The sequence below is a fragment of the Salvia hispanica genome, chromosome 1 (assembly GCF_023119035.1).
Source record: "Salvia hispanica cultivar TCC Black 2014 chromosome 1, UniMelb_Shisp_WGS_1.0, whole genome shotgun sequence".
Taxonomy (NCBI): Eukaryota; Viridiplantae; Streptophyta; class Magnoliopsida; order Lamiales; family Lamiaceae; genus Salvia; species Salvia hispanica.
In genome coordinates this window covers 37,529,030-37,552,852 of record NC_062965.1, presented here as the reverse complement: position 1 = coordinate 37,552,852, position 23,823 = coordinate 37,529,030, and the positions used below count along the sequence as shown (strand labels likewise).

The window sequence follows — 23,823 nt, the reverse complement described above, 5'->3', positions numbered from 1 at the left end:
TCTTCCCCGTGTTCGATACCCGGTACTAACCTTTTGCTATACTATACCTACTCTGTATACTTGCAGGTATTTATAGTGCAAATAAAAAGTGCATCACCTATGATCTTTGATACATTTAAGTCCGCCTAGTTAACGATCGCCGCATTTACTATACCCTATATGGGCGAGTCGTTACAATTAGTGAGATGCAAGGGCGGAGCTAGGGTGGGGCCAGGGGGGCCCGTGGGCCTCTCACCCTTTTGAACTTTGCCTATATATTATATATGTACAAAACAATTATCTAAGTTCGTAGTGGTGCAATTGATTACGACGGTACACTTTTAACTAATTGATCTCAGGTTCGATTCTTGATCTGCAGCGTGTATATTTTTTTATCATTATCTCCTTAGATTTCTATTGAATATTGTGTTAATATTTTTCTATATATCTTTAGATTTTCTCTTGAATATGTTTATGTTCTATTAGATTTTCTAATGTTAATAATTTTGTTTATTTTCTCTAGTAACTATAATCTTAGCTAGTAATCTTGTATAAATATTTTCTTTTGTAACTGTTAAGAATTATTTTCATAATTTAAGAACATAAATATGTAAATATGCCAGCTATAGTATAATATTATTTAAAATCAATTTTAATGTTATGGTATTTATGAATAGAAAATAACTCTTTCATTACATAAATAAGTATATAATATTAGCAAAATTAATGTTAATACTATGCTCTATATTATAAAATAAATACTATATTCTTTAATTATATCGATGTTGACGTCGTCGCTGTATCTCTATTTTTATTACCATCCTCTAATTATCTCATTATCCATCTCTTGTGTATATCTCTCTATTACTTATATTCGAGTTAATTTCATATTGTAGATACTGAAACAACTTGACACCGAGACAAATTAACAAAATTTAAGTAGTAATTTAGGTCCCCCATAATTAAAATCCTGGCTCCGCCACTGGTGAGATGTATTCCTTTTGAGATCCTCCCACTATAAATAAAACATTTTCTTTTATGGCAAAAAAACAATACTCCTATTATTTTGTTACTCATACTTTATTTTTTCTTTGTTTAACCATTAAATACCACTATCTAAAAATGCGTGACCAAAAGAAACGTGTCTCGGGTAAATTGTAACGAGAAATGAGACAATGACTTAAAATGAAAAGACGGAAATACCCTGACTCTACTTTGAGCGTCGCTGTCTCGACATTGTTTAACTGTATTCCATTTCGGCGGCTACTTTCAACTTACCTTCCATTGCTGCTTCCTCACACACGCACCCACTTTTCCTATATCCCTTCCGTTTTTTTACTTTGCTTTTTCCTTCCTCGATTTCATCCTCCCTCGCGTTTATTGGTGGAATTTTCCATTGATTTTTGATGAATTTGTTCGAAGCTGAGTGAATCACTGGATATATTATTTTGAATTGGGGAACTTTTCGATCTGGAGACGAGTAGTTAGGTTTTGGTTTTGGAGAAGAGTTGGAATCACCTGCTTTTAGTTGGTGTCATGGCCACCGAGAATCGGCACTATGCGCTCAATGCTCATTTAGGTGACCTTTTTTTTTTTTGTTTTTTCTGATTTATTAATATTGTTACACTTCTAGGTATGAGCTTGATTTTGGGATTATCTCTGAACATGTTATGTTTTGGAGTTAAACAAGAAATTACTCTAGATTTTACTGATATGTACCGTGTTAATGGTTGTCTTTGTTGTTGTGGTGATCAGAATATATGCTTAGAGCCACATTTCTAATGCTTATGTAGTTGGAATGCTTAATTAGTTGCTTTCTGTTCTATCTGCTCTTAAGTTTCTCACTCAAATATCTTTAATTATGTTTGTTTGTTTACCTATTTTCTTCTTTCTTTTTGCTAATCTTACCATACAGTGTACTAAGAATTGTTATGCTTCATATGCTTATAAAGTACCAAAAAACATGAGAAAATAAGAAAAACCATAATTAAGTGGCTATTATTTTGCAGATATTCAGCAGATACTTCTCGAAGCTCAACATCGCTGGCTGCGGCCTGCTGAGATTTGTGAAATTCTTCAGAATTACAAGCAATTTCGTATTGCTCCAGAGGCTCCCAATAGACCCCCAAGTATGACTTTGTTGTATTCACGATCTTTTTTGTAGGATACCTCAGATAAGTTATTGATAATTATAGCTAATATGTTTATGGTAGAGATAGAGAGGCTGCATTTGAAATCTCACTATGTTCAATTATTTCATCTAGTTTGACATATTTGTTTGGATCTACTGTCTTTTTATAGATGGTTCTCTCTTTCTTTTTGACCGGAAGGTGCTGAGGTATTTCCGAAAAGATGGTCATAACTGGAGGAAGAAGAATGATGGGAAAACAGTGAAGGAGGCTCATGAAAGGCTCAAGGTATATTTGATATTCGATTTTCTTTAATTTAGTTGTTGCAGGTCTAGATGATCTCCCTTAAAATTTTATAAGGTCTAAACTATGGTATGTAAAACAATTTAAATTACCTATTACTAGGATTCTTACTAGGATGTCACTGTCCTTGAAAGCTTTGATTTCCCAACCAAAATGACATATCTAGATGTCAAAATCTATTCAGGCCGGACGTGTCGATGTACTTCATTGCTATTACGCTCATGGAGAAGACAACCAAAATTTCCAAAGGCGTAGCTACTGGATGCTTGAAGAGTAAGCCTTACAAATGTTCCAATTTTTTGTTCAAACCAAAAATAGTACTGGGTTCCTCTACTTCTATTCTCCTAGTTCTTTTATATCGAGTGAAAAGATTGTATTTCGATGGACCTATAGCAAATTACTCAGTTTGATGTATAAAATGTTTAAAAGTCTATTAAATATTTGTAGTGTGTATTGATTTCTTTTTTCTTCTTTTTGTTCATTACTTCATTAAGCTTCCTGCTCACCAGAGTCTTATTTTATCTTGATTTTCTTTGTTCATTTTCCCATTATGTTTACTTCTATGGCTGATTTCTGCTTCAGGGAAATGTCTCACATAGTTCTTGTCCACTACCGGGAGGTAAAGGTAATGATGATTCCTTATGCATTCTGAATTCCCCCATATTTCTAAAGGTTAATTTCTACTCCCTCCGTCCGCCATTAAATGTCACTAGTTTTCTTTTTGGTTGGTCCGCCTATACTTTTCACACTTACCTTTTTTTACTTTTGGTAATAGACCCCACATTCCACTAACTCATTTCCACTCACATTTTATTATAAAACTAATACTCCATCCATCCCACTTTAGGAGTCTCATTTGAGTTCGGCACGAGTTTTAAGGAATGTAAAGGAAAGTTGGTGAAAAAAGATAGTGGAATGTGGGTACTACTTTTATATATTAGTTGAATAATAAAATGTGAGTGGAAAAAGTTAGTGGAATATGGGGCCTATTACCATTTATGGAATATTCCAACTGGGACTCCTAAAGTGGGACACCCAAAAATGATAAATCGGGACTCCTAAAGTGGGATGGGGGAGTATATAAAACTAGGACACACATTTTACTAACTTTTTCAACCCACTTTCCATTACATTTCTTAAAACCCTTGTCGAGTCAAAGTGTGACATCTAATGGCAGACGGAGGGAGTACGACTTTTTTCTTAAATAATGACAGACTTGTAAGTTCTAATTTATGAGTAATTTCTGATCAGACAGTTCTTACAAATTTTGTAAATGAAACCCGACCAGACGCAGCTATCATAGATGATTTGAACTTTACTTTCTCTCTATTTGGTTCTTTTTCTAGTTCCCATGTTTCTTTTTTTGAAGCAATCTCTGATATTTGTCTCTTCACAGGGGAACAGGACAAGTTACAGTCGCACTAGCGAAGCTGATAGTTTTCCAGCCAGTGGGCAAAGTGATGATGTATCTACTTCTGAGGTGGACAGCTCAGTAGCTTTTAGGTTCCAATCATATGATTATCAAAGAACAGCACCAATCACAGATACAACGAGCGTTAACAATACTCTGGTGTCTGATCTTGAAGATGCAGAATCAGGTGTTACTGCTTGATATTTATTTTATCTTTTTTATTAATTGAGATTGTTGAAGTATATATTGTATGTTAACTATTTTTTTAATTTTGCTTGATAAAGTATTTTCATTGCAGCATACACAGACCAAGCAAGTTCTAGATTCCAAACTATTCTTGATTTGCAATCTCCTATAGTATCTACAACGGATGCTGGTTCTGTTCCTCGCCACCCAATTCCTGTATCAAGTAATAAATCTGTTTATTCTATATTCACATATATTCTTCTATATGTACTGGTCTGATTTTGTAAAGTCACTTGGGTGTTTCAAGCATTCATGGTTATTGGTTTAAAGTTTTTACAAGTAAAAAAATTAATAATGGAAAACAGTGGAAGATTATAAAAGTCGATTTAATTGCTAAGTCAATCACCTCTATTGCATGGGTAGGGGAAGCAGTTGTATCAGATTTTAAGATCTTAGCCTTTCTTTTTAGATTTAGTAACATTTTGCTGTTATTGATAGTCAACTACCAGGGACACTCATCAGCTATTCCTGGTATGAGGTTAGGACCCATTACACAAGGAGAAGAAAACAGAACTCGCATGGATAGTGGATTGACATGTGATTTTCAGCAAGACATAGGATTCTCATCTTGGGGGAATGTAGCTGAAAGCAGCAGCGCTAGTTATCAATCTGTAGATTTTCAGCTATCACTTCCTTGTACCCAATCAAGTGCAATGAGCATGATGCCTGGACAGGATAATGAACTCCTTGACGATGTTTTCACTGATGAATTCATGAAAAAACAGGATTTCAGGAACCATTCGGATAGCATGGGTAAATGGCAGGTATCTTATGTTTGAAACAATTCAATGATATTTTTCTAGCAACTTTACAAATACCAGTGGTAGCATATAGAAACACAAAAATAGAGCATGATTGAACCATGTTTGCCATTGAGGAGGGAACATAGTAACCTTTCTTCCTCTTGTGCAATGTGGTGGAGTTAGGTGTTCGGTGAGGAAGTGAGGAACATAGCAAGCGCCTAGATTCATGGATAGTGGTGAATTCTTTTTAAACTAGAAATTGTTTACACACTCTTACAATAAAGCAGCTGCAGCCTCTGTAGTTTGCAACCTTCTTCTGGATACATATTGTAGATACTATTGGATTTGGTAGTTGTGTAATATAGGTGCTATTAGTAGTAGGGGAGAGATGTAGGTGAATGCTTGTTTTAGCTTTATGGCAGAGAGACTACAATGATATTGGAATTAAACTTTGTGGTAAGAAGAAGTTGTAGTCTTGGTGTAGTGTAGAAAGTACTTATTTGAATGTAGACAGGGAACTTATTCAGGGGCTATGGATATTAATATATACAAGAATTTCATAACTACTTATATACTTGAGCTATCTAGTCGAACCCTTTCAATTTTGTGGCACTTGCTTTGTTTCTAATCTTGGGCCATTTATGTGTTCTAATATCTATATGCAACTAAAGCAATAAGATAATTTCTAATTTTGAAGCTAAGCTATTTTTGTTGCTGTAAAAACTTTGTTTAAGGTGGAACTGTATTTGGAATATTCTCATGTAACTATGAATGTGGGAAATGTTTCCTTTTATAAAACATAGGGAATGCTAGTCCTAATGTTCCACACATCTGTTTAAATGACATACTAGTTGTTGTCTCTGATTTACCTAAACAACTATATTTCCTTTATTTTGTGCCAACATTTGAAGCATTCAGCTTAATTATAGTTATCATGACAATGATGATGCAACTGTGGTGTTTCAAAATGAACAGTTGCAGCTGAGATCTGTGACTTTTTGTGCCCTCTCAAAATTGTAGTTATGAATTACTCCCACCGTCCCGCCAAAGGTTTCTCACTTCCTGGGTGCCATAGGATTTTTGGAGCTGTTGTTTTTAATATGTTCCGAGTAAAAAAGAGAAAATATAGTTGAATGTTTTAATGAAGAGGGATTAAAAAATATAGTCAAATGTTTTAATGAAGAGAGAAATTATAAAATATAGTTGAATGGAGTATTTTGTGACATGTAATGTATCACGGTATTATCACTTTATGATTCTGAGATTCTAACAGCCTACAGGTGGTGGATCACTGTGCATGTCAGATTGGTCTGTTGACCAGAAGCCAGATGGTAACCTCCTCAGTATAAGGCAGAACCACAATCAACCACCTATGCGACAGCCTCTGTTGTATGATCTTACTACAAAACTGAATGATGCTAATGAAGTGGAACTGTCTGACTCAATAGCACTCCATAATATGTACCTTACTGAACATTTGGAAAATGATCTTCATCATCAAGCTTTGAATTCTGGCAGAAGTTCTCTTAAATTAGAACCTGGAGGAAACTTGAATGCAGGAGACAAAGACAATTATCCGTCTCTAAGACAACCTTTACTAGATGGTGTTATGCGGGAGGGTCTGAAAAAGCTAGACAGCTTTGATCGTTGGATTAGTAAAGAACTTGATGATGTCACTGAATCAACTATGCAGCCAGGTTCTGGGGTTTACTGGGAGACTGTTGGTGGTGGAGATGGTGATGGAGATGATTCTGGTATCTCAACTCAAGTGCCATCAGATAACTATGTTCTCGGCCCTTCCCTTTCTAAAGACCAGCTCTTTAGCATTATTGACTTCTCGCCAAATTGGACATATTCTGGTTCAGAAATTAAGGTATATCAAAGCTTTCGTTTTGTATTTCTCTACTTATAATTGTTCTAGCATATGAAGCTAAATGCCTCATACCAGATAAGAACAATATATTCTATGTCATGATAATTTTAGACAAGTTTGCTAATTAATAATAGGTGCATGTTATGGGGAGTTTCCTGAGAGATCGAGAGGTGGAGAATTATAAATGGGCTTGCATGTTTGGTGAACTTGAAGTTCCTGCAGAGATCGTAGGAGATGGTGTTCTTCGATGCATTACACCTTTACATGAGCCTGGAAGGGTCCCCTTCTACATCACATGCTGTAATAGGTTAGCATGCAGTGAAGTGCGAGAATTTGAATTCCGGGCTAGTTCTTTTGAAGATGTGGACTCTGATGAAACTCGCCTTTATATGAGATTTGGAAAGATGCTCTCTCTTGGATCAGACACTCCACTGATCTCTCTCCAGAGCATTGATGATGATAGTTCTCAGTTATTTAGTAAAATCAGTGCCTTGCTGAATGACGACACTGAGTGGGAACAAATGTTGAGATTTTCTGAAAATGATGAATTCTCATCTGATAACGTAAAGAATCAGCTACCAGAAAAGCTTTTAAAGGAGAAGTTGCATAATTGGCTGATTCAAAAGATTGCTGAAGGTGGGAAAGGCCCTAACGTACTAGATGTGGAAGGCCTAGGTGTACTGCATTTTGCGGCTGCTCTAGGTTATGACTGGGCTATGCCACCCACAGTAGCTGCTGGAGTCAGTGTTAATTTTCGTGATGTAAATGGATGGACTGCACTTCACTGGGCAGCATATTATGGCAGGTGACTTCTCGAGTTCTATTTTGAACATTGTTTTTATTGCCTCTGTGACTTTTTATTCTTCTGTGGAAGACATAATTATTTCAATACACAGTTATAGGGTGCTCTAAGGATGTCGTTTATGATTATATGCACTTCTATATATACAAGTTTTCCCTTTACTAAATCTTTAAAAGCTGACATTTAGCTTCCAAGATTGTTCAATATGGTTGCCAAGTTATATCTACTGACTTATTTTTTTGTTGCTCTCTACTTGCAATCTCATAGAGAGCATACAGTGGCCTTCCTCTTGTCCTTTGGTGCGTCACCTGGGGCATTGACAGACCCAACTCCTATACATCCTTCAGGAGAAACTCCTGCAGACCTTGCAGCTAGCAATGGACACAAAGGTATTGCTGGTTATCTTGCCGAATCTTCATTGAGCTGCCATCTATCATCACTCGACTTGAAAGATTCTGAGCAGAGTGATAGTAGAGAGAAGGTAGTAGAAACAGTTTCAGAGAGGATTGCAACTCCAGTGGGTGCTGATGATTTGCCCCATGGACTCTCACTGAAGGACTCTTTGGCTGCTGTACGTAATGCAACTCAAGCTGCAGCTCGCATTCATCAAGTCTTTAGAGTACAGTCATTTCAAAGAAAACAGTTGAAGGAGTATGGCGATAGTGAATACGGAATATCGGATGAACGTGCCCTTTCTCTTGCTATGAAGAGCAAGAAGTCAGGAAAACATAATGAACAAGGTCATTCCGCTGCAGTTCGGATACAAAATAAATTCCGCTGTTGGAAAGGCAGGAAAGAGTTTCTGCTAATTAGGCAGCAGATAATCAAAATTCAGGTAGGCATATTTACTCTCGTTTGATCATTGCATTCTGTTCTTACGTATTGAATGCTGAAATTCTAACTTTGTTTCTCTTACAAAAGGCTCATGTGAGAGGACACCAGGTGAGAAAGAACTATAAAAAGATAATCTGGTCAGTTGGAATCTTAGATAAGGTCATTTTGCGGTGGCGACGGAAAGGAAGAGGATTGAGTGGATTCAGGTCTGAAGCAAGTGTTGTTGCTAGCAGTAGCATGATTGAAGCAGAAACAAAAGAAGATGACTATGATTTCCTGAGAGCGGGTCGGAAACAGACAGAGGAGAGACTTCAAAAGGCCCTTGCTAGGGTGAAATCAATGGTTCAATACCCAGAAGCTCGGGACCAGTATAGCAGGTTGCTTAATGTTGTCTCCAAAATGCAGGAAAAAAAGGTACACAGACTTCTATCTTCAGCAAGTCCTTGTATTATAAGTACATTTTTCATCCTAACTGAAAGAAAATGCATTATTATGGAATTTTGAATATAGAGCTTACTAGTTAAAATTTTGCATTCCAAAATTGAGAAATACATGGTAGATGACTGGTATATCATTTATTTAATTTGTATACATTACTTTGACTGAGTTAAGTTTATCCATTAGCTCTGTATCCATTCAAGGCCAATGATCATTTGTCCCAATAATCTTCATAATTTTACTGAGAAATGAAATAAAATGTTTTTAAGTAACAGCAGACTTCTTCTTTGGTTGGATTAATCTTTTAATTGCTTGGGCTCCATGATAAGATTCAAGGAATAGAAATGACAAGAAAAAGGAAATCTCCATTCACTTCATGATGCATACTTTGATGTTTTCCAGGCTGCACAAGAAAAGATGTTGAACAATCCGGAAATCGATTTTGATGAAGATTTTATTGATTTTGAAGCTTTGCTTGAAGATGATATTTTCATGCCGATAGAATAACGCAAATATTCCTGTAAAATCAGTGTGTGATTAGGCTGCACAGGTAACAGGTTTCACTTGTAAATTTTGACATACTAATTGATTTAATCGTACAGTTTGTCAAGAAAGAATTGGTAATAGGGTGGGGTTGGTATTAGTGTGAAATAGCTTGGGTCATGTATTGTGCAATTAGTAGCCCTATTTCAACTTTAGAATTGGTATAGTTTTTTTTTTTTTAAACTATTTACCATGTCCATAAAATCATGTTACGATGTTTGCTACTATTGAACAATTTGGTTCTGATGAGAAACAGAGTGAATAAATGACCTGAAATAACTAAATATTACCGCAATCTTTTTCTCTTGCACGAGGCTATGATATTTCGATTGGTCCGTACACACTGAAACAAGTACTATATGATATTCATACGATGCAAATATTATATTACTTCGATCGGACCTTACGTGGGCCAATTTGCTTAGTTTGTATACTCATGTTTTTCGTTAGGCACGCTTGGAGAAAAAAAAAAGAAATTACTCCCAAAAATCAATATCTTTTAAAATTAAACAAACATTTTCTTAAGTGACATAGTTTATATCGAATAAGGAGTGGAACAATTAAAGCCAAAAATCAAGCGAAGATCATACCTAGAGTAGATCAAATAATCAAATCTCTTGTAATAATATTCATTCCTTTTATAGACTTAGAATAGTCCCATAAAAAGGACGTATATAATGAAATAAAATCATCTCTGCCATTTTCTTGATCAATACCATAAACCTTTTTCCCAATGGCCTCTATATCGTTTAACATAATTAACCGTCAAACTGAATACTAATGTTAAATTGGCCCACATTTGGTCACCATCTTAATACAAATTTCTATTACTGCAGTTTTCGACGTGGGTTTTTTTATGAAGTTTAAAATTCCTTTGCTAGTACTGGATATCCATTCTTCTTAATTATATCACGTGACTATCAAAAGCTGGAATAGCTCAGTTGGTTAGAGCGTGTGGCTGTTAACCACAAGGTCGGAGGTTCAAGCCCTCCTTCTAGCGATAATATTTTTCCTCTTCCATAGACGAAATATCTCAACTTAAAGCCCCTAACCTTATTCGTGTTTAGGATTCCTCTTCCATATACGAAATATCTCAACTTAAAGCCCCTAACCTTATTCGTGTTTAGGCCAACCTGTCGCTCACAATCTTGATTCTCGGTAGCCACTGAGATGATCTCAGCGGGCCACCTCTTTTTTTGAATTGCCTCCTTTCTTTGCCTCTTCATTTTCCCCCCTCTTTTTGGCCTTACTTATTATCAAAACTCAACAAACAAATCAAAATATCAAAATGTAGGAATATAACCTAGTAAAAATGATTGTAATCAAAATTGATTAAGTCTAAGCCCTAAATTCATGTAAATTCTGTATTTATCAAAATCCCAAACTTAATTATTTGTTTGGCCTCAAATAACGTAAGAAAGAAACTAAAAAGAAACACGAATGCTATGGACTAAGCGACACCATTGCCTCGAAAACACATGGAAAAGAATAAATTTAACAAAATACAATTCCTATATTAAACAAAGCTATTAGTGCATCTTTTTATTAGCTCGTATATCGCCTTGTTGTACATGCTCTTACAAGTCTATAGAAATGTGTGTTTAAAGCTCTCTATCTGAAACGCACCTTGATGTACATGCTCCTACAAGTCTATAAAATAGTGTGTTTAAAATCTCTATCTGAAAGCATTTCGGCAAAAATTTTCTTGATTCTTGAGATCATAAAAAATTCACATCATACATCATGGAAATGTATAATTACTGAGAAAATAAAGAGATATCTAAATATAATGTGCAGAGAAGACAAACAAAAAAGAGCAAGAAAGAGTTGGAAGAAACAATTCCATTTATGTGCTCGTAAAATCTTGGTCGATAAACACTGCATCTTTTTGTAATAAAAATCGAACTACTCATTAAACTTTATTCGAAGATAGATTTCCATATAGTTTTTTGGGGTATTAATTAGTAGGGCTGCACCAATTATGATAGTGAAGAACAACCATTGCATTTTTGCATGGTTTATGAAATTAATAAATTAGACAGATATTAGGGAACATATGCGCCGATGCTAACTTTATTCTCTCTAGACTTCCATTCAGATATTATTCTCCACAACTACCCAAGCATCCACATTAATTTTGTAAGAATAATGCTAACATAGAGCAGGAAATCACAAAAAATGTTTTTCTCTGTCTTTCTTCTTCCTTTCTCTCCACATTCTCTCACAATTTCACCGCCAACCAAACTGCCATTCCCAGCCAAAACACTCCTGAAATTAAATATACAAGAGGTGAGTCAAATATAGTACTCCTTCCGTCCAAAAAAATATATACATTTTCTGTTTATGGAAAGTTGTCCTTAACTCATTACCCATATAAATCAATTTATTTACAATTTATACTACTATAACCCACTATTACGATTCATTAAACACAAATAATAATATTGTCCCACTATCCACTAATACTATTATAACTATCATTTATTCCTTTTTCCTTACTTTACTAATTGTGCATTAATTCTCTTATCATTACAAATGCACATATTTTTATGAGATGTGGGGAGTACTTATTACTATTAGCTACGGGATGCAGTTAGGAAATTTTCAACTCTAAACCCTAAATATTCGAATTTTGCTGACTAATCGGCTGCTAACTAGAGAGTATACTCCTTTCAGTCATTAAATATATCAATGTTTCTTTATATTTCACTTTCACTATATTTAGCAAGTGGATCATACATTCCACTAATTCAGTTCATTTTCATTTAATTATAAAACCAATATACTACCTCCGTCCCCCAAATTTTGACACAATTTACCATTTCGGTCCGTCCCTGAAAATTTTGCACACTTCACTTTTACCAATTTTGTTAGTGGACCTCATATTCCACTAACTCATTCCTACTCACATTTTATTATAAAACTAATACTTTAAAAGTGGGACCCACATCCCACCAACTTTTTCAACTCACTTTCTATTGCATTTCTTAAAACCCGTGTCTGGTCAAAGTGTGTCAAAATTTAAGAGACGGAGGTAGTATTAAAGTAGGATCCACGTTCCATAAAACCTATTGGTATATTATACCACATTCTTTTATAAAGTCAAACTGTTTTTTAAAACCCAAGTTAGTAAAATATAGAACATTTATTCGTGGCGGAGGAGGGAGTATAAATTAGAAATAGGAGTGAATAAATTGAAATAATTAACTGAATACCTGTACGCAATTTAAAAGATGAGCTCATATAGATCCAATTATAGCCATTGCAATCCGTAGTAGTATTCCCAGACTCACACACGCACACGAACGAATTCCTCGGCGGCGCGTACCCACAGACGCCGCCGCTGAGCTCACACCCGTGGCACCCGGGCGCCATACCGTACCCATCCAGCCCCCCCATCGTATACTTGAGCGCCACCCCATACCGCCACGTGGCCGGATCGGTAGGCTCATCCCCCACCGCCACCACCGAGCTGTACGCAGCGCACCCCAGCCCCGCCACGTCCAGCTCGTCCCTCGGGTCCAGACTCGCCGGCGAGTACACGCAGCAGCCGCCGTTCCCGGGCAGCTGCAGCGCCGCCGCGCCCGGGCACGAGCAGATGGTGGGGCAGAGATACGCCGATGACGTGGCGTCGCATAAGAGGCTGGAGGTGCTGGAGAAAGAGCAGCCTAAGAGGATGAAGGTGGATGGGCCGAGCTGGAATGGGCCGGCCCAGTCCAGCCCGAATTTGAGCGAGGTGGGCCGCATGGTGGTGCAGTTGGACATGCAGGGAGGGGAGATGGTGACGACGGCGGCGGAGTAGTCGACGGAGGTGATGGGGTAGGTACCGGTGTGGGTGGTGAGGAGGAGCTGGTTGGTGGGGCCCGAGCAGGCCACGTAGGGGTGGAAGCGAGGAGAGCCGCAGCCGGGGCCGGAGCCGAATGGGTACTTGATTGGGGTTGGGCCGCATGTTTTCTTGCATGGGGGTTCCATGGCGGATGTGAGAATAATGGAGTAGAAGATTAGGGAGACAAGGACACTACTATTCATTCTCTCTATCGACATTGCTATGAGAATTGATGCCTTGAGAGAAAGAGAGAGAGGTGTTGTTATTCGAGGAAGGGGCATTTATTCTGTTTTCTAAATAGAGAATTGGTTGGGTTATTGAGCATCTTGACAATAGAATATGGTTTTTTATTCATTACTCATTCTTTGATATGGAGTATATATAATCCACTGTATTTTAATTCATTGTTCTATGTAATGTATCCTATCGCCTAAACGCACCAAACTTATACTCCCTTCGTTCTGCGGTAGTAAAGACCTTTTTTTTTGACGCAATTTAAGAAAAATTGTACTTAAGTGAGTTAAGTAGAAAATAAAAAAGGTATAGATATGAATATAGAATAAAGTATTTCCTCTGTCCCATAAACAATATCTCACTTTCCTTTTTAGTTTGTTCCACTAAAGATGTCACATTTCCATTTATAGAAAAACTTCTCTCTCACATTAATATGAATATTATATATTCTCTCTCCACTTAACACACAAAACAACACCTCCAGACCTCCTAAAATCTCGTACCGTCCCACAAGTGTGACATCTTTTGTGGAACGGAGAAAGTAAGAAAGAGTAAGTAAGAGAGAAGAAATGTATTGACTTTTACTAAAGAGAAAAGTAACTCCACTACTATGGAATATATACCAAAATGACAATATAACTCTATTACTCCACTATGGAATAAAGAAAGTAGGTGATAGTACTCCCTTCGTCCTACTTAAGATGACACGTTTTCCTTTCTAGTTGTCACAACTAAGATGACACATTTCCTTTTTCGGAAACTTTCTCTCTCCAATTAATACACTCAACTACTTTTTCAACCCCTATTAAAATATTTATCTTTCTTGAAAAGGGATGGACTCATTAAAAAATGTGCTTTATTGAATCAGCCTCTTATCAGCCTTGGTTTGTAATATTGCATTTCATGAGGCTGCCAAATTGGAAATTAAAATGACTTAATTACCCATTCAACTCTCTGCTATTGACAGAAATACCCCCGTTTGCCCTAATTTATATTTGGAGATATACCCAGCTTCAATTCAGATTGGAATTGCGCCGCACCCTCCTTCACTGGGTTGTCTGCGCTACACACACCACCTTCCCAACCGTTCAAGGTGAGTTCTATATAAAATCTCCATTATCTGCTTGCAACTGGGGCCTCATTGAAATATCGATTATTTGCAGTCGCCGATTTGAAATGTATGTTGGTCTGTTAAAATGACAAGATCGATATTCATCAATTTGTTCTTGTTTTACTGATTGCAAACTTTCTCTGGTATCGTTTTTGTAAATATGTTATGTTTGTCTGTGATTCTGTGTTGCTTTGTAGACGTGGTGAAAAAATGTTGATCTTTAGTTCTGCAGAGTTTTGTTCACTGTTTATACATGCATTCTGCAGAGTTTAGTTCTGTTCTTACATGCTATTGAACTTCATTTATTGGATGCCTAGATAAATGAAGAAATGATTTCAAAGGTGTGTGTAATTATTCTTGAAACAGATTTGAGGATTTCAAAGCTTAAATATGATTGGTTTCGGTAGCATTTGCTTCGAGTCATTTGTAATTGTTAATTCGAATCAAATAGATCCCCAATTATATCTGACTAAATATGATTTATTTAGGTAGTATTTAGCTTTTCATATATGCAAAGTGTAGGTACTCCAATGATTTTTATTTGTCCAAATACATCTGACTACATTCGTTCTTCATTGTTTCAGCAAGATGTCTGGATTACATCAGTCTGTGGCTTTGGGAGACAACAGTCGGGGTACTCGAAGTAAGGATTCAGCATTAGCCTACTTTGTTAGCCAATGTTTTTTAGTTTCTTAAATTTTCCTCAGCATCCGTTGACTCCATTATCATTTGTGTATGTATTGTATGTCTCATTTCAGTGGTGAATGCCTGTCTTGGCCGCCGCCGACACAAGCCCAAGGGTGACCGCACACGCCGGAGCTGGACTGAACGGGAGGAGGAAACGCTAGTTGTCTAGTTGAAGGAGATCTCTGTCACCGGATGGAAAGCTGACAATGGATTCCGGGCAGGTTATCTCACACAGCTTGAAAATGCAATGAAGCAGCAGTTTCCGAACACAGACATAAAGGGCACTCCGCACATCAACTCCAAATTAACCGCTTGGAAGAAGTTATACAACTCGTTGGTACGAATGCTTGATCGCAGTGGAGTGGGCTTCAGCATCGACTACAAGATAGATTGTGATGACCATCAGTGGGAGCAGATTGTTAAGGTGTGAATATATTACATTTATTACATTCTATATTGCTTGCAATTTCTATATGTACTTTGACGTGTAGTTTGTTTATGCATAGGCTGATCCTGATGCACGTTTGATGAGGGACAAGAGTTGGCCGTATTTCGAGCATTGGCAAGTAATTTTTGGCAAAGACCGTGCTGATGGTACATTTTCAGAGGAGCTGACGGACGCGGCCAACGCTCTCTCCAGTCGTAACACTGTGCGCTCCTCACCAGCCATGGAATATGGCTCCTCGATGGGACTGGAGGATGAGAATCCCTTTGTGACTCCCACTGGGTCTGTGCCTCCCGAAGGTGTGGCTGACAGTACTGGGCAGAGTACTCAGCGAATAGGATCTTCAATGGGAACTGGGAAGAAGCGCAAGAACGATGATAACACTGACAGTACTAGGCTCGACTGTCTGTCTCTTCGAATTGGCTATGAATTTGATTTGAGCAAGGCGCGGAAGGAAGTGTATGAGGTCCTTGGCCGTCTCCCTCTGACTCGAGATCAGAAGTTCGATGTTGGTGAAGTCATCCTCGAGAAGGTTCAACGTCTTGACTTCTTCCTTGGGATGCCAGAGGAGGACAGGTTTGCTTATGCGATCCGCCTCCTCGCAAAGTATGGATAGGTAAATTGCAAGTGATCCCATGCATTGGAGGGAGCTCTGTTTTTTGCTTTTTACCCTCCATTCGGCATCTAACCCATTTGAACACTATTATGTGATGTTTTATTCTGGAACAAGTTGGTTGTCTGCACAAACTTTAAGTAGTAGTTATTATTTTTTGATGGGTATGACCAGTCATGGGATATGTCTAATTTAGGTGGAGTGTTGGTAGTTATTGAACTAATCCTCTAGAAGGTGCTATATTTTGTAAACTATTGAACAACTTATGTTCGAAGACATGGAGTTAGTTTCGGATCACCTTGCTCTATTACTTTGTTTTGCATTCATACATGCCCTCTTTTTACTTGCATCATCAACATATCACTGTCTTATTTTGTATTCATACTCACCTTGATCTAATTAAATTTTTTGTCTTCAATGTTTCACTGATATTAACATATATAGAAACATTTTGTAGAAAGTCAGACTACTTTCATTTATTTGTTTACTTATTTATTTATTGCTAACACAAGAAATCAGTAACATAACTACTATCCAACAACATAAAAATGCACTAAATTTATGGAAGATATATTACTTGTTGATAGTGCTGCGAATTATTGTTTGATTTAAACTGTTTTAGATATTTCAGTATTTTGATATATATTAATCCTCTACTATATTTTAAAGCATTATAATTATTACGTTTGAATTTTTAGCTTTTTTACTCCTTGCCATTTAATTTTTTTTTTATCATATCACTCTATCTTCTTAAAGTATTTTAATTATTATATAATGCAGTTAATTTTGAACTTTTTGGTTTCTAATGCATTAATGTTTTTAAATTTGATCTATTTTTTAAAATTTAAAATTAATAGAAACATACAAGAATTAAAATAAATTGTCAATAATAGGGCTTGAGCTTGGTCTTCGGATTTGAGCAAAAGATAACCATCTCAATACAAATTCATAGCACATAAGAAACGAAATACAAATCACACACACCACAAGTGGTGTCTTCTGGCAACAAAGCTAGAAACTACAACACAAAACAAACATATAATGATAAACCACTCTTAATTTCAGCTAACAAACCTATGGTGATAGTTCTTCATCAGGTACATGCATCCAATTTACTTGAAGTTGTTTCTCCACCATTGGTTTGGGCTATTGGACCCACAAGAGCTGCCACGAGGAGATGCAACCGGGTTGAAAGGTTTTGAACGCGACTTCGAGCGGTCAGAAGACGAAGCCTTCCCCTTCAGATCACTCTTATTTCGTGGAGCTAGAAAAACATGATCACTTTCATTGCCAGACTCATTATCCGAATTTTGGTACGCATCGGCAAACAATTTGCGTCTTGGGGGTGCTACATTGTGAAGAATCGGGGAGCACACGGATTCACTTGCCGCTCCAGATGGGTCATACTCCCCACCCCTAGGACTCGGTGGATATTCTTGACCAACAATCGGCACAGTTGTGTCGGATAAGACGACGACGTCGTTGTCGGAATTTGGTTCTTTCTTCGGCTCGGTAACACCAAAAAGCTGGGCGAGCTTATGATACTCGGGATCACCATAGTGATGGTATGCCGCAGCTAGCGTATTTCTCTGTTTTTTTAAAAAAAAGAAAGAAAGAGCATTTGTCAAGTTGTAGTTCGAATATGTGGAAATGAATTTGGCTAACAAATTAGTAGACTTACCTTGTAAATTTCCTTCCACACTTGTTCAGGGGCATTAACCAAGTTGGTATTCACATTCCAATGAACGCCACGAGTATGAACCACTAGGTCGAATGTTCGAAAACGAACCTCGAAAAATTGAAAACGTTCATACAACTCACGCCAAGTGAACACCAAATCAGTGTCAGAGGCTATAGCAGCCACTGCCTCCTCAAGAATGGGTATCGGTATGACGGTTCCACTCCATCGTTGCTTCATCTTGGATCGGGTGATCACCGACAACAGCATGGAGTCCACTTCTGCTGTCCATTTTCCTTTGTACAAGAAAGTTTCTTGAGATGGTATGTTGCTGCTCATTTTCGTTGGTGTTGAATGGAATTATGGAGGAAGGTTTTATAGATGAAAACCTATTGTGCATCTATTTTTATCATAAGGAGTACACCATAGGGGCAGCTGGAGGAGTTGAAGTGTAAGCAACAATATCGCATTGCATTGCCAAGGTGGTACAATGTACATGAGATATTAGATTGAAGACCTAGGTGTTAGGGTTTGTTGGCAAGCAATTGTAGCACTATCCTTGTCATTTTTGCATTGTTCACGTGGAACAAGTATAGCTCATCTTTTGCATTGTGTAGGTGTACATATACATGTCATTTGGTGAACAACTCATCTTTTGCATGTTGTTTTCATTGATTTAACAACTCATCTTTTGCATGTTGATTTAATTGATTCAACAACTCATCTTTTAAAAAATTGAACAATTGAAAATTTGTAAAGAATGAAACAAAGTAGTGGTGAACAAAATTGGAAGAAAATTGAACAAAAGAATGAAACAAAGTAGTAGTGAACAAGATTGAAAAAATTACAGCATGGGTAAAAAAAGATAAAGGTAATTAGACGAAGAATGAATGAGGGAGAAGAGCTTATCAGTATAGAAGAGCTTTTATGCTTTTAATTTAATTTTATTGAACTAATCAATGTGTACTGGTTGTTAGTATTATGTTGGATGTTTCATTGATTTATTCTATTGAGGTTTATTTTTATTTAAAATTATACTACTAAAAAGTAATAACACAAAGATTTATACTTAGAATGTCTCGCAAAATGAAACGAAATATATGAAAATAAGAATTAACGATAGTGCATAACAAAATATAATTTTACTTTTTGCATTTACGTTTTGCATCATAAAAATAATGAATTAATACAATCTAAACCATATATATAAATATGAAATAAGGAAAAAAAAGTCTTGTTTGAATACAATCTAAACCTTGTACCCTATAATGCAGCAAAGTTTTGTCTATCAGCAAATCTTTTTTTTTTTTAAATAGACATGAACAGAATACAATCTAAACCCTATACTAATATGATTTGAGTCAACAATTCATCTTTTTGCAGCTAAGTTGTTGTCTACACGTGACAACTACAAAAATTGGAAGAGAATATTGAAGCATAACGTGAACAAATGGCTCAATCAATTCGATTCACGGGTTGGACCGTCCTTGTACATTGGGTAGGAATAAGCATGATATTGTGATCCATTGTCTTTATATTATCACCTTTTGCTCAAGGTTTGATCACAACCGGCAAGACGACACAACACTCACAAAGGCTGTTGCCGGTGCATATTCAATGGCTCTCATCCCACCTGTGAACTTCCCCTCGTAAGTATATTTCAGCAATGGCATTTGGTTTTTATTTATATAATAAAATTGTCCAGTTCTAATTCGGTTACATAATGGCAGCCATGTAATCCCCGCATTTTGCCTATCTCCGAAGCTCGATGATTTTGACGATCGATGGGTATTTTCCAATTTAGCTACTAATTTTGTGTTTAATTTTCCTAATCTCTTTATCGAGATTTTAAAAAAACTACTGAACATTTCAATGATCGCATATGCAGCTGATACCAAATCAATGGATTTTGCTTCATGGTGCGGACATGCCTCTCGAGTGTGAGCTGGAAATGCCACACGGAACCTCATGGACGGTCGGAGTGACTATAGTGGGAAGAAGATGCTACTTCGAACGAGGATGGAATGTTTTCGTCAATCAGACCCGGATAGAGAGAAGCGATACCGTGGTCTTCACTTATCACGGAAGAGGCAAATTCAAGGTGATGCGCTTTAGGACGAACGGATTGATGCCCATGACTGATATACATCGTAAGTCGAATCATTCAAATATTTCATGTAATTACAACCATCATTCAAATTACAAACTAATGTGTTGGTTCTCTAGTCGAACCAGAGTTCGCCGAGCCAGGCTATCGGACCCCGGACTCTCAAAGTGATGACAGTGATGACTATAATTACTCGAACTATAACGATAGGCCTATCTCAGCTCTACCAGCATTTACTATTGTACTACTTGCCTCCGACCTTGAGAGTGGACCGGTAGTACAAGCTGAATGTTTTTTTTTCGAGTTGCTTAATAAATTTGTTTTTACTAGAATTGCATCGAATCATCCCTTGTGGTTTAATCTATTTTTTTTAGATGCTACCGGTGATATGGTGGAAAACTAACATCCGAGATGATAATCTTATTCAAACTGTCAAACTAATTTCCTCGGACTCGGACCCTACTTATGTGTACGTATTGGCTGAAGATGAAGTTGTGAAGGTGTGCAGGGGATGGAGGTGGTTCGCAAGATCAAAAAATCTGCGCGTCGGAGATTTATGCAGGTTCGAGTTGATTCCTGTACAAGAGACCACTCTACGGGTGTCAATTAATCGCTAGTTTTTGCTAGGATTGCGAGTATCCGCCAGTCGTTTCTTTGTCAATTAATCGTAGTGAACTCGTTGATTTTATGTTATCTATATGAATTGTATGTGTCAGATTATTATGGTTGAAGAATGAATGTTATGAATTTAGTGAGTTGAGAATGTAATTCTGAATTTAAAAATGACTTTCCAAAGGTATTATTCTAACTGAGTTTTTGAGAAAGAAATAAACAAAAAAGAGGGCATTTGAATTTTCCATTCTCACGGTAATCAAATTGTGTTTGAATAATTCTACTTGTGATTTGTGTTTCATGATATACTCCATATGACTATATCAGACGAGATTTTAAAATAATCAATTGACCAAGACATGATAAAATAAATAGATAGGATAGGAAGGTAGCTTCCAAGTTGCATGCATAACACAGAAACAAAAGAGTCTCCACAAACACAGCACAGTGTAGTAGTACATTAAAAAAAGTTCCAAATCATAATGTCTGAACGAAGAAAAACAACTGAATTAGTAGGTCTTTCACATTGGTAGCAAACAAGCTTCATATTTGGGGCATCATCTATTGAGTTTGATGACCTCCCTGTGCGGCAGACAGAAAAAGAAGGAGACACGAAAAAAAATGAAGTTAATAAGGAACAAGTCATAACGCACTAGTTATTGAGATCTACATTAATCCATACCTCTGTCCACATTTTCTGTGCTAGATCATCTCTAAATCGGTTCCAGTCAGTAGTGGCCTCTATTCCATCGACGTAGTCGTTTGCATTTAACTCATCTGCAGCACTCCCATCGCCAGTCCAAGTGTTAATCAAGTCATCTAATGGATCTACTGCCATCTCGCCCCGCACATAATTATGGAGTAGGAAGCAACACATGATGAGACGAACTTGAACTTTGATCGGGTAAAATGATGCACTCCTTAAAATTCCCCATCGCATCTTAAGAACAGCGAAGGCCCTTTCAATAACGTTTCTAGCCTTGGTGTGTCGCATATTGTACAACTCAATAGGATTCTGAGGCCGAATAGCATCTGGCCCCCATTCTTTCAAGTGGTACCTCACGCCTCGGTATGGGGTAAGAAATCCAAGGCTATTGGCGTAGCAATTGTCGCAAAGGTAATAGTTTCCTATTTTAAACCAAAGCAATAACCAAGCGTTTCAGCTAACAAAAAACGGTATACAACCAAATGGTTTTAAAGAAATGAGCAGATTACCAATAGGCACTCTGAAGCCATTAGGTCGAGTAATGGCGTTCCTCAAAACACGAGCATCTCCTGCAGAACCTTCCCACCCTGGCAAGACGTAGGTGAAACGCATGTGCCTGTCACACGCAGCTAAAGTGTTTGTGGTTATTTGGCCCTTCCTATTCCTGAATTTTGGTTTGTGTTCTCCTCGGACTAACACATTGATAAAGGTTCCATCAAGCGCACCGAGACAACCCTAAGACATTGACAACTGTTAACAAATATCATGAATGCAAAAGTGTACTCTTTTATCACAATTGCATACGTACCTGAAAATGCTTCCACCTCCAATCGACACAACCTGCATTGATCGGCTCAGGCTTGACAAGGAATTTATTGTGCAACTTTATGACCGCTGCCATAACCTCGTGAACATATTTGGAGACCGTGTGGCCCGACCTCAAAAAGTTGAAACGGACAATACGGTTTTTCTTGTGATGTGCTAAGACGCCAAGGAAGATGGCAACTTGCTCCTCGATACACAAGAACCGTTTGTCGCGTATTATACCAAGCTGTCGGAAAATACCACACAACCTACCGAAAGCATTTCGGTCCATCCGGAGGTTAACGAGACAGTCAGTATCGCTAACACGCACAAGTCGATTCATGTGTCTAATTTGAGCAGGCATTCGGTCTAGGATGCTGTATCGGAGAACATTTTGCAATCGTCTTCTCTTTCTCCGTTTATTTAATCGCCTAATGATGTGCCCCAAAATAGAAATCCTTGCTACTTGTTGTTTTCGCATAATGTCTTCAATCAAAACCATCAAATACTTGTCTAGCTTGGCAAACCGATCCATAATGACCAGCAAGAAAGCAGATTGAGTCCCTAACAATTTTTTGTAAGAACTCATTAAATTCAAGACGAATGCACACAAATTACACAAAATTCAGGTGAAATCAATAAGTAATCCCAATCTCCAGAACAAGTCAGTAAGTAATAACATAATTCCAAGATCCAATCAATTGTTGTTTCAATTACAAACGCAAGCACCAATCTCCAAAGAAGTTGACATACTGTGCTAGATTTGTAGGGACTGAGGTGAATACATTTGGTTCAAGTGTTAAGGTGTTTCATAATTGCAATTTCGTATCAATTTCTCATACCACATAACAGTTGAAAACACACTGAATTTCACAATCCAAATCAACGACAAGAAAAATTAACAAATTCAAGCATGCTCCTGCTATGCAGCGAATTAGTGCTCAGTCTACATAAACTCACCGCAAAAATCAAGCTGTAAAAGAGGGGTATGCAGAAAAAATTGTCATATACAAATTAAGCCCAACAAATGCGATTTACTACGAAAGCGGTAAGTAATAACATAATTTTAAGATCCAATCGGTTTTTGAAATTCAAAAGAACGAACCTTGGACCAAATTAAAAAACGAAAGCACCTATCTCCGTCGAATTTCGACCAACTGTGCTCGATTAGTAGCTTCTAGGGTTTCAAATGTAAGTTCGATAATCAAGCTCACCAATCTCTGCAGATTTTCGACCACTTCACTCTTCTCCTCGCAGCCTCTAGGGTTCCAAATTCTCTCTTGGTAGTTTGTGGAAAAGATCGACTTTGCAGCGTGAATGGGAACAGATGAGAGAGGGTAAAGTGAATTTGGTTTACTAAATGGACTACTGTTCAAACCCATTTTGGCTATCGGAGGTTTTTACGCAGATATGTAAAATGTGCATTTCAACATTTTTTGAGTAGGCCTTCATCAATTTGCCGGGTCAGACAGTTTTGTTATATTGCAAACCAAACGGACTGTTTATGTTAAATATTCCTTCCGTCCATAAAAAATTGTCTCATTTATAATACTCATTTCCTCTCATTTTAATGCTTATATAAAATCTCTTGTCATTTACTCATTTCATTCCAACTAAGTTGAGTCGTATTTCTCTTTTGGGATGTCCCAACTAAATTGAGTTGTTTCTTTTTTGGAAATAAACAATGCATTCAATCACT

The 23,823-nt window shown here is 37.2% G+C and overlaps 4 protein-coding genes, 1 long non-coding RNA gene and 1 other non-coding gene across 7 annotated transcripts; 3 read left to right on the top strand and 3 right to left on the bottom strand.

The window, feature by feature from the left end:
- The first annotated feature begins 1,252 nt into the window (after window positions 1–1,252).
- LOC125200543 (calmodulin-binding transcription activator 3-like) lies at window positions 1,253–9,598 on the top strand. 2 transcript variants are annotated; one of them, XM_048098182.1, is made up of 13 exons: window positions 1,253–1,558; window positions 1,989–2,108; window positions 2,281–2,396; window positions 2,596–2,684; window positions 2,994–3,036; window positions 3,808–4,009; window positions 4,121–4,231; window positions 4,552–4,832; window positions 6,085–6,684; window positions 6,819–7,489; window positions 7,754–8,321; window positions 8,408–8,734; window positions 9,161–9,598. In XM_048098182.1, exons 1-13 carry the CDS (start codon window positions 1,516–1,518, stop codon window positions 9,263–9,265), a joined length of 3,276 nt encoding a protein of 1,091 aa, XP_047954139.1. In that variant the 5' UTR covers window positions 1,253–1,515; the 3' UTR covers window positions 9,266–9,598. The 2 variants fall into 2 exon arrangements, with proteins under 2 accessions (XP_047954139.1, XP_047954138.1); XM_048098181.1 differs by having other exon boundaries at window positions 4,507–4,832.
- A 629-nt stretch (window positions 9,599–10,227) lies between these two features.
- TRNAN-GUU lies at window positions 10,228–10,301 on the top strand. The gene has a single exon. It is a non-coding gene; the product is annotated as a tRNA-Asn (tRNA).
- Window positions 10,302–11,283: 982 nt separating this feature from the next.
- Window positions 11,284–13,429, bottom strand: LOC125201846 (wall-associated receptor kinase-like 20). The gene is made up of 2 exons (XM_048100111.1): window positions 12,517–13,429; window positions 11,284–11,569 (listed from the first exon to the last, which is right to left on the bottom strand). The coding sequence occupies exons 1-2, from the start codon at window positions 13,406–13,408 to the stop codon at window positions 11,523–11,525; spliced, it is 939 nt and encodes a 312-aa protein (XP_047956068.1). The 5' UTR covers window positions 13,409–13,429; the 3' UTR covers window positions 11,284–11,522.
- Window positions 13,430–14,400: 971 nt separating this feature from the next.
- On the top strand, window positions 14,401–15,764 carry LOC125209750. The gene is made up of 4 exons (XR_007174344.1): window positions 14,401–14,454; window positions 15,057–15,115; window positions 15,231–15,583; window positions 15,666–15,764. It is a non-coding gene; the product is annotated as an uncharacterized LOC125209750 (long non-coding RNA).
- Window positions 15,765–17,144: 1,380 nt separating this feature from the next.
- LOC125190111 lies at window positions 17,145–18,285 on the bottom strand. Its single transcript, XM_048087343.1, has 2 exons — window positions 17,899–18,285; window positions 17,145–17,806 (listed from the first exon to the last, which is right to left on the bottom strand). The coding sequence occupies exons 1-2, from the start codon at window positions 18,232–18,234 to the stop codon at window positions 17,330–17,332; spliced, it is 813 nt and encodes a 270-aa protein (XP_047943300.1). The 5' UTR covers window positions 18,235–18,285; the 3' UTR covers window positions 17,145–17,329.
- Window positions 18,286–21,266: 2,981 nt separating this feature from the next.
- LOC125195807 lies at window positions 21,267–22,659 on the bottom strand. Its single transcript, XM_048094045.1, has 3 exons — window positions 22,129–22,659; window positions 21,830–22,055; window positions 21,267–21,742 (listed from the first exon to the last, which is right to left on the bottom strand). The coding sequence occupies exons 1-3, from the start codon at window positions 22,657–22,659 to the stop codon at window positions 21,267–21,269; spliced, it is 1,233 nt and encodes a 410-aa protein (XP_047950002.1).
- Between the last annotated feature and the right edge of the window lie 1,164 nt (window positions 22,660–23,823).